This window comes from Sinocyclocheilus grahami, unplaced genomic scaffold, assembly GCF_001515645.1.
Source record: "Sinocyclocheilus grahami isolate Dianchi unplaced genomic scaffold, SAMN03320097.WGS_v1.1 scaffold1353.1, whole genome shotgun sequence".
Taxonomy (NCBI): Eukaryota; Metazoa; Chordata; class Actinopteri; order Cypriniformes; family Cyprinidae; genus Sinocyclocheilus; species Sinocyclocheilus grahami.
This window is the reverse complement of record NW_015506532.1, coordinates 80562-90936: the sequence shown is the minus strand read 5'-3', so window position 1 is coordinate 90936 and position 10375 is coordinate 80562. Positions and strand designations below refer to the sequence as shown.

The following is a 10375-nucleotide window of genomic DNA, read 5'->3' as shown; positions in this document are numbered from 1 at the left end:
TGTGTGTGTGTGTGTGTGTGTTTTTCTGCAGGTGGACTTTGCCAACCGGTTCGTTGGGGGGGGAGTGACTGGTTCTGGTCTGGTTCAGGAGGAAATCCGTTTCCTGATAAACCCAGAGCTCATCGCTGCTCGGCTCTTCACTGAAGCACTGGACGATAACGAGTGTCTGATCATCACAGGTAGACACACACACACACACACACACACACAAGGTCGCGCTGAGATTCCTGTGGTGTTTGTGTTCAGACTGTAATCAGCACTCGAACCTCCAGACCTGCTGAGACTCTTTCAATCACTCGTCTGTCACTGAACACACACACATGCACTGCAGAAAGACGGGCATGAGATGCAAAAGTTTTTACATGCGCTGTGTTAGCAACGTATTCTAAAGCCTGTAGACGTGCGTCGATGTGAGGAGCTTTATCTACAGTCTTAGAGTGCAAATTATGAGTTTTCATGAGCACTCATGAGTCGCATTCGGTGTGTAAAACTATTTTCACCAGCAATCCACAGATTAGTGTGACGACAGCTGCAGGACATCAGGACATGTCCATCTGACCGGGAGAAGTGTGTGAGTGAGTGTGTGTGTGTTTGTGTGTGTGTGAATTAAACAAGCTTTAGCAGGAGTGTTCTGCTCCTGCTGTGAAATCTGGGCTCCTCATCAACCCCCCTTCAACACACACACACACACACACACACACACAGAGACACACACAGAGACACACAGAGACAGACACACACACACACACACAGAGACAGACACACACACACACACACACAGAGACAGACACACACACACACACACACAGAGACAGACACACACACACACACACACAGACACGCACACAGACAGAAACACACACACTCTCAGACTAAATCCAGAAATAGAAGTACGTGGAGTTTGAGGCGGTACGATGCGCGTCACTGCAGTCTCAGATGTACTGTTATTCAGCTACAGTTGTGGACCTTCAGAAGAGATGACCGTTTGCGGTAATATCCGCTATAGTCATGAGAATGCAATCTGTGAGAGTTTAGGAGTTTTATTGCACAGGTATCGGCCTCCATGTGGACTGTGACTGAAGAGCGAGTGTTTCTGTGCTCTTCATCAGTATTCTCCACACACACACACACACGCACACACACACACACACAGACACGCACACACACAGAGACAGACACACACACACACACTCAGACTAAATCCAGAAACAGAAGTACGTGGAGTTTGAGGCGGTACGATGCGCGTCACTGCAGTCTCAGATGTACTGTTATTCAGCTACAGTTGTGGACCTTCAGAAGAGATGACCGTTTGCGGTAATATCCGCTATAGTCATGAGAATGCAATCTGTGAGAGTTTAGGAGTTTTATTGCACAGGTATCGGCCTCCATGTGGACTGTGACTGAAGAGCGAGTGTTTCTGTGCTCTTCATCAGTATTCTCGGCTCGGCTGCTCGTCATCTCGTCTCCATGGAGTCACCTTCAGGCCCCTGCCTCTCTGTCCCGCCACTAACGGCTCTTAACTTTATTACTGTCCCGCAGAATTAATTATCCGGCTGGAGTCACTCTGCTAATGCACGGGGCCACGACATCTCCTTTATTAAAACGTCCCGGCCCCTGCGTCTCGTCCCCTATCTCTCTCTCTCTCGAGCTGTGTGCTAAATCATGCTCCCCGCTCGGCTCTTAGACATCGATGCCTAAAATGGATCTTCTTGTAGCTGTACTGAAATTTGCCAAAGTGGCTTTGGCTAATTGAATTGCGGTTGATTGCGGAGCGTCTGTCCGCTGTCAGGGTGGCATTAGAGCAGATATGGAGATGCGAGTGAGTCACGATACGTATCTCCAGCCGGGAAACCAAAGGCAAATGGCAAGTGTGTCCCTCACTGAAAGCATTAATGCTGCTGCTTTAAATCTAGCTAACGTATGTGTTCCTGCGTAAAGGAGAAGTGCTGGGTTCAGTTATAGAGCAAGTCAAATCAAACAACCTTCGGTTCGGATCTCTGAAACTCCAGAATGTGACCTGAATCATTTCAATCACAGGCCTTCACTGAATAAACGCTGCTGTTTGAGACAAAGGCCTGACATTAAGCCTGAGATGATAATGTTCTCGCGGGACTGATGCTCGTTTTAGCTCTGGCACAGATGAGATGCGTCCGATGACCTTTACTCTGTTTTCTTCAGTCTGTCTGAGACTCAGCATCATTTACTAAAGACACTTCAGAAATACAAAGGACAGACTCTTCTCCAGCTTCTCCTGAAGGTCACCTGAGGAGGAATTCTTCCCAGCAGGAATGCGTTTATCTAATTTCCTTTCCAATAAAGACAATGAGCTTATCTTCGGAGGAGCTCGCGCTTCGCTCTTTACGCCGGATCGATGGCTGGACAGACCCTGTGCTGCCAGGACTCTCTGATTGGATTTGCAGAAGCTCTCGGTGGCCTGCAGATGACGTTAAGGCTGGATCTGATGATCGGAGGTGCGCCGCGCGATGGATGTTCAGACGCTGAGAGATGTTCGCTGGGGATCCTGAAATGAGTGCGTTTCAGAGGGACGTTATTGTGTTCAGTGAGTCTGAAGCCTCCAAACACTCTGTGTGTGCTTCATAATGACTGTTTTCAAACAGGTTTCCTGAACTCTCGCCCCACCCACCCTCATACAACAAAACAATACTGATAAAGAGTCAAGTGACATTTTATACATTACAGATTGTTTCAAAGCAGATTCACAGTCATAAGTGTTGTACATTTCATCAATTATGAAATGTATTCAGTTTCAGCTGTCATTATTCAGCTCATGTATGCGTGTTATGATGTTGTGTTAACAGGTGCAGAGCAGTTCAGCAGATACTCGGGATACTCCGATACCTACCGCTGGGATGGTAACCATGACGACCAGACGCCCAGGTGTGAGGCGGTACAGCTGTGAGTGATTGCTGTTGTGTTTCTCCGAGACGCTGATGCTGTGTTTGTGTCTGCAGGGACGAGTGGAAGCGCAGATGCAATGAGATCGTGGCGATAGACGCCCTGCATTACAGAAACTTTCTGGAGCAGTTTCACGCTGAACACATGAGCAGAGAACTCAACAAGGTCACTGACACGTCCCACTACAGCAGCGGGTCAGATCTGTCCAGTCACTTCATCTAAACAGTAAAAAATTAAATCACTGCTGAAACGTCTGAACGGATCTGAACAAATCACCCTGTGGTCACGTGACTCCGGTTAGCAGCTGTTAAACTGGTTTGGTTTAGTTGCTGTGGTGGGTTTGTGCATTATTAATGCGAGCGGATGAGCAGGAGGGCATCTGTTTCTGCTCTTTGATGTGGCGCTTTGATCATCTGCACTTCAGTGATGCATCACTCGCTTTACTGGAAACTTTAATTACCGTTTAATTTCAAACCTAATGAATGATGACTCCATATTTGTATTGTGTACAAACAGACTAAAGCATTATTGATTGATTGTGGATCATAGAGCTGTTCATTAAGTTTAAAGAAGGAATGAATCTGCTGCAGACGCTCAATATCACTGATACATGAGGGACAAATAATAATAATAATAATAGTACAGTTCCTCACAAACGTAGTGAAGATGTTGAGAAGGGACTGGAGGACAGATCTGCTCACTCTTAGATCAGCTCTTGCGCTTTAATCATGTTAGTGTGAAGATTGGTTAGGGACGGGACGGGTTAGTTAGTATTATCTGCCAGGCCCTCACTCATATCTCTGTCCGTCCCATCAGGCCTTCTGTGGGTTTGTTCGTCCTGGAGTCCAGACGGAGAATCTGTCCGCCGTCGCGACCGGTAACTGGGGCTGTGGAGCTTTCGGTGGAGACACGCGTCTGAAAGGTACGACCTAAAATAAAAAGTTATGATCAAAGTGAACATCACTAAACCCCAAATCCCAAACAAACAAGCTCTCTGTTTCACTCATTTACCTAGAGAATGCCACCGGACTCTTCTACTGATCTGTTAGTGTTCATTAGTGTGAAAGTTAAAGGCTTCATTCATGCTCACGTCTGACATCAGCCATCGACTGATTCATGTGTTCCAGCAGATCTTCCCACACAAACTGAGAATGGAAGCAAAGAGATTGATTAAGAGCATTTGTGAGGATATTTGATTGTGTGTGTGTGTGTGTGTTTAGCTGTGCTGCAGATGATGGCGGCTGCGGAGGTTGAGCGTGATCTGATGTACTTCACGTTTGGTGACGCAGATCTGCTCAGAGACGTCCATCACATACACACTCTGATCACAGACGCTCACGCCACCGTAGGTAAAAACGCACACACACACACACTCACACACCCACTCACACACACACACACACACACACACTCGTATCTGAACTCACAGGGTGTTTGTGGAGCGTGTCCATCAGTCATTGTTTCTCCTCTGTGTTTTTCATGTAGGATCTGTGTTCAGTTTGCTGCTGCAGTATTATGAGTGTGTGTGTAAGAAAACTACAAGAGGCAAACCTCAGGAAACACTTTACTGCTTCCTCTCTGAGCGCCTCTGAACTCTGACCTCTGACCCCAGCAGCTCGGACACACTGGGCTGTTTTCTGCACTCGAACGTCACTGTATGTGCCTCAATAAAGCTGTTTTAAATGTCTGTCAGCTGTTTGTCTTTCGGTGTGCGCTGAGAGCAGATGAAAGCTGGCCCCGCTGGGCTCCGTATCGACTGGCCGCTCGCTGGCAGAACCCAGTCTTTGTAGCGTACGGATTTCAAACGCACATCTGCGCTCGGTGTGTCGGGCTTCTCTCTCTTCTGCTCCCTGAATGAGTTTGACCTTAGAAACGACGGGCTCATACAGTCACTGAGCGTCAAACACTCGCCTGAGCTCAGCCACAGAGAAACAGAAGGATTCAATCATCACCTGTTTAACAGTTCTGCCCTGACAGAGAAGATGAATCAAGTCTTTTTAAAAGAGAAAATCATCTGTGATTCCAATCGGTTTGTCTGGAGAAGTCAACGTTGAGCTTGATTTAGATCTCAATCTTTCAGAATAAGCTCTGTGTGGAAGCAGAATAAACGGCTGATCTAGTGTTTAGTGTGCAGCGCTGAAGCAGACCTGCTTCGGTGTAGATCTGTTTATTTTTACGTCTGCTCCATTAGAGAGGGTGCATAAGTAGTATTCATGCCGTCTTTGCATCAGTCATTCAGTTCAACAAATTAATTCACATTCAGTTAAAGTGGTGCAGATTTAACACTGCATGACACATCTTCATCTGCTTCATCATGTTTTATCCTGCATGTTTTTTAGTAAACAAAATAAATATTAATTTAAAATTCCCATTATGATTTAAAACAGGCATAATGAATCAGTGAATGGAAATTAAAAGAGAATAAATCGCACAATAATTCCAGATTTATAAAATACACATGGGCCTCGTCTTCACAGAGACTCGCATACACACTCAGAGATTTAGAAATATTAACAAATAGAGACATTACAATCTGTGATTTATTAGTGAATCTCCACAGACACTCCTGCTCTCTCTGATCCTGATCTGTGTTTCTCTGAGACCGCAGGACTGATGAACAATCGTGAATAAGCTGAGACGCGTTCTCTTGTTGTGAAGTGTGTGTGAACAGAAGAGGAGCGACACCGTATTTACCCGCAGTGTGAACGGGTTTGTGATCGATTCTGGTTTCACCATCTGCTTTATTTCCTCACGCATCTCTGCCTTTCTCTGGCTCAGAGTTCAAAGAGGCAGCTGTTTGTGCATTTTGTGGGGTTTTGGTCCTTGATCATATTAAAGATTAGTTTGATTAAATCTGCACACATCTGCTGGAGAAACAACACGTTGAGAATCAGACAGACGTGTTCCTGTGGGCATTGTGGGTAATATAGACGTGATGTCAGGCAAACCAAGCTGTCAGTCTGTGACAGAGAAGAGCCTCACAGCGCTGCTCCATGACAAGACCAGACGTCAGAAAACATGCGCCCGCGGGCCTCACGGTGCAGCACCGTGATCAGGCCCTCTGTCCATCAGCAGCAGCTCCAGGCTCTTAAAGCCGCAGCCCGCTGCTCGTTACTGAGCTGTCAGACGGAGCGACCCGCCGGGAGGAGGTCAATCGCTTCAAGCCCCGTTTCTGCAGAATACAGGATTCAGAGAAAGGGACTGAGCAGAGCTTGCCTCCACACTCCATCATGTAACTTGAGGAAACAACACATACTGATGGAAAAACCATGATATCCAAATGATTACCATGCAATTATTTGCATGCAGTGTTGGGGGTAACACATTACAAGTAACTCGAGTTACGTAATCAGATTACTTTTTTCAAGTACCAGTAACCAGTAAAGTAATGCATTACTTTTTCAAATAAGTAATGCCAGCTACTTAGTTTCCCATGTATTGACTGACAGCTCTCCTGTCCTCATGCTGAGAGAATCAGGAGTGAGTGCAGAGCGCTGTGTGAACATGATGCTACTGTAGATCTAGACTAAACTGCATTTATTCTCACTCGCAGATTCAGTATTCCTAGAAAATAAAAGAAACCCGCAATAATTAAATCTGTTAAATAACACAAATATACTTTGTGTTTAATCTCACTGCTGACCTTTGATGGTCCAATTCAGCCATTCAGATCAGCAAAAGTGACTTTAGTTGAACATCTCATTTGTGGGTTTTTAAATTTATTGCTGAAATAAGAGTGTTATTGTAATGGAAATGTAACACATTATTTCACATAAAAAGTAATAAATGCAGTTAGTTACTTTTGTAGAGAGTAACGTCATATTGTAATGCATTACTTTGAAAAGTAACTTTCCCCAACACTGTTAGCATGCAATCAAGATACTTAAAAGAATACCCAAGAAAGTGCATGTGATGTGGTATTATCACGGTCACATGCAAATACACGTTTCTGTCGTAGCACTTTCTGTGTGTTTGCTCTGTGTTCTCAGTCTCTGCAGTTTGGATTCTCTGCTCTGTCTGACATCAAGCCTGAGTGTCTGAATTATTGTGTATCGTTTAATAAGTGATTCCTCTCGCTCATCTTTACTGATAATGTTTTTCGTCTTCTTCTGAACGACAAACATTAATTTCCTTTCATCAGACAAATAGCAGAGAGATGTTCAAATGGATGCTGAAGAACTGCTGGGAATTCTGATTCCTGAAGGGCAGAAATACCAGATGAATCTCATTTCTTTATTTTGCATTAATTCAGTTTCTGCTGCATTTGAAGTGCAAATGTGAGTCTGAACGCAAGAGTCTCTTCAGGTCATACGTCTGAAAATAGACCGCAGATCTGCTTCATTACAGCCTTTATAGGAACTAGAATGATAGAGGGGATGATGGGAAATACCTGGCCTGTGTGCTCCGTCTCATCCTTGTTGATGAGATACATGACGAAAAATCTGCAAAGACACACACACATATATATCACTCAGGTTACTGTGTGTGTGTGGCTGATAGTTTGTGCTCTGTCACTGTATGCAGTGAGTTTGCGGTGGCCAGTGTTGGGGGTAACACATTACAAGTAACTCGAGTTACGTAATCAGATTACTTTTTTCAAGTACCAGTAACCAGTAAAGTAATGCATTACTTTTTCAAATAAGTAATGCCAGCTACTTAGTTTCCCATGTATTGACTGACAGCTCTCCTGTCCTCATGCTGAGAGAATCAGGAGTGAGTGCAGAGCGCTGTGTGAACATGATGCTACTGTAGATCTAGACTAAACTGCATTTATTCTCACTCGCAGATTCAGTATTCCTAGAAAATAAAAGAAACCCGCAATAATTAAATCTGTTAAATAACACAAATATACTTTGTGTTTAATCTCACTGCTGACCTTTGATGGTCCAATTCAGCCATTCAGATCAGCAAAAGTGACTTTAGTTGAACATCTCATTTGTGGGTTTTTAAATTTATTGCTGAAATAAGAGTGTTATTGTAATGGAAATGTAACACATTATTTCACATAAAAAGTAATAAATGCAGTTAGTTACTTTTGTAGAGAGTAACGTCATATTGTAATGCATTACTTTGAAAAGTAACTTTCCCCAACACTGTTAGCATGCAATCAAGATACTTAAAAGAATACCCAAGAAAGTGCATGTGATGTGGTATTATCACGGTCACATGCAAATACATGTTTCTGTCGTAGCACTTTCTGTGTGTTTGCTCTGTGTTCTCAGTCTCTGCAGTTTGGATTCTCTGCTCTGTCTGACATCAAGCCTGAGTGTCTGAATTATTGTGTATCGTTTAATAAGTGATTCCTCTCGCTCATCTTTACTGATAATGTTTTTCGTCTTCTTCTGAACGACAAACATTCATTTCCTTTCATCAGACAAATAGCCAGAGAGATGTTCAAATGGATGCTGAAGAACTGCTGGGAATTCTGATTCCTGAAGGGCAGAAATACCAGATGAATCTCATTTCTTTATTTTGCATTAATTCAGTTTCTGCTGCATTTGAAGTGCAAATGTGAGTCTGAACGCAAGAGTCTCTTCAGGTCATACGTCTGAAAATAGACCGCAGATCTGCTTCATTACAGCCTTTATAGGAACTAGAATGATTATTTTTATCTGATAAATTTCACAGCAGTAAGACTTGCGTGTTTTCACCTGGTCAGGACCGGCTTTGACTTTAGCAGCTGAAATGAAGTAATGCAGGAAAGTATTGGTTCCTCATGAGTTTTGTCTCGCAGGTCAGTGATTCTCGGCTCTCGTCAGTGATAACGGCGGTTCTCACTGTTCAATCGTTTTGTCACAATAACTGCTGACGAACATAAGCTATATGTAGCTAATCACAGTCACAGACGCTCGAGGAACTCAGCACGACGTGACACCCGGATCACAGTGTAGATGACTGGATGAATGTAAGCAAACAGATGTAAGAAAGATCAGCCCGTTATCTTATTAGCGTGTCAGTGCCCTTCAGGTCGCTGAGAGATGACTGTGTGCTTTCAGGAGTGTTTTAATGGTTCGTAGAACAAGACATAGATGCAGCACACTGTAAGCAGTCATTGTGTCTTGTGTTCGCATGGCTGAATCTCCTGTGAAGATGTTACCCAAACCGCTCCGATTCCTCGAGATCCTGAAGCCCTCTGTGAGTTTGTTTGGAGACAGAGAGAATCTCGTAGAAAGAAAGCTTTTCTCTGTGGCTCCATGGGAAATCTGTTAGACTTTACACACAGATCATATGAAATGCCTGAGATGAGTGAATGTGTGATTTATTTTCTGTTTGGGTCCCATTTTACTGTGTAGAGACGATTTCTTGCTAGGGCTGGGAAAACAGAACCGATCCCATTTTTATAGAAATACCGGAAGCAAATGATTTTCATGATGTTCAGCTCTGTTATTAACTCTTAATCTGTGCATCGCTGTCAAATACTCAAATGTTATCATTCAGCTCTAATCTGCTAAAGGCATGAAGATGTTCGCATATTATAAACATTACATATGATGATTTAGTGTAAAGGTGCTTTGAAACAATGTGCACTGAGAAAAGAGCTCTACAAATAAAACTGACTTGACTTGAGAGTCCGTGAGTGAATCTGAAACAACAAAAGATGAGTTATACACTTAATAAAGAAGTTATGGTGATGCACCAAAGCAGAAATGTAGCTTATTTTATCAATGCACTTACATTATTCTGTTAAAGTCATGTATTATTCAAGCTGTAAATTAGTTTTTGTCATTTTATGGTTTTAGGCATCATGCCAACAGAGGTTAGTAAATAATTTGTCACTAAAATCCTGCATATTATTTGTCTTGTGACTATATTGTTGAGCATTTTATTGTTGTCAGATTGTCTCGTTCATTTAAGCATATCTGCTATCCTTCATAAAGAGACTCGCTGTTCCTCCTCTGGACCGATAGGAGAGACTCCAGCAGAGCGGCGACCCGGAACCCACGGCTCGCTTTGGGCCCCAGCGCGTCATAAATCAGGCCTGCGGCGCTGGATCAACGTAAATTGCTTATTGATCTAAAAATCACCAGATATCCCACTTTCTGCCTCCAGTCTGCATCTGTTCATGAACTTCAGTTTCCCAGTAGAAATGAGAGTTTGTATGAAGTGCTTGAGATTTCATTGCACACTGATGCAGAAGTAGAGAGGTGAGGTTCAGATCTGATGTATTCTCACTGAAAGAGCCACAGTAAAGTCTGCTTGACACTGGCTAAACTGTGAGGAAGATGTTTTTATTTTTGTGTTAAACTGCTGGCTGTTTTAGTGAGGGCAAACGCAGAAAGCTGGTCATTGCAATAAGGGTTGATATAAAGTCGGAGACAGCCTGATTGAAAACAGGCTGACCTTTAACTCCAACAGCCTTGAACAGAAGCAGCTCCACATCGATTTAATGCGTCAGATTTTAGTATGATGAATGGCACATGTAGTCACATATATCAACATTGTGCAGCCATTTCTAAAC

The 10375-nt window shown here is 43.5% G+C and overlaps 2 protein-coding genes across 2 annotated transcripts in view; one reads left to right on the top strand and one right to left on the bottom strand.

Moving 5' to 3' along the window:
- Window positions 1–5617, top strand: part of LOC107569517 (poly(ADP-ribose) glycohydrolase-like) — a 42227-nt gene extending 36610 nt beyond the window's left edge. The window contains exons 13-17 of the mRNA XM_016255622.1: window positions 2820–2898; window positions 2973–3081; window positions 3733–3838; window positions 4137–4265; window positions 4402–5617. Coding sequence (XP_016111108.1) covers window positions 2820–2898; window positions 2973–3081; window positions 3733–3838; window positions 4137–4265; window positions 4402–4508 — 530 coding nt within the window. The 3' untranslated portion in view covers window positions 4509–5617. The remainder of the gene's footprint in view (window positions 1–2819; window positions 2899–2972; window positions 3082–3732; window positions 3839–4136; window positions 4266–4401) is intronic.
- A 3138-nt stretch (window positions 5618–8755) lies between these two features.
- The window catches only part of LOC107569502 (choline O-acetyltransferase-like), a 10999-nt gene continuing 9379 nt past the window's right edge, over window positions 8756–10375 (bottom strand). The window contains exon 19 of the mRNA XM_016255608.1: window positions 8756–8811. Within this exon, the coding sequence (XP_016111094.1) occupies window positions 8756–8811 (56 nt within the window). The remainder of the gene's footprint in view (window positions 8812–10375) is intronic.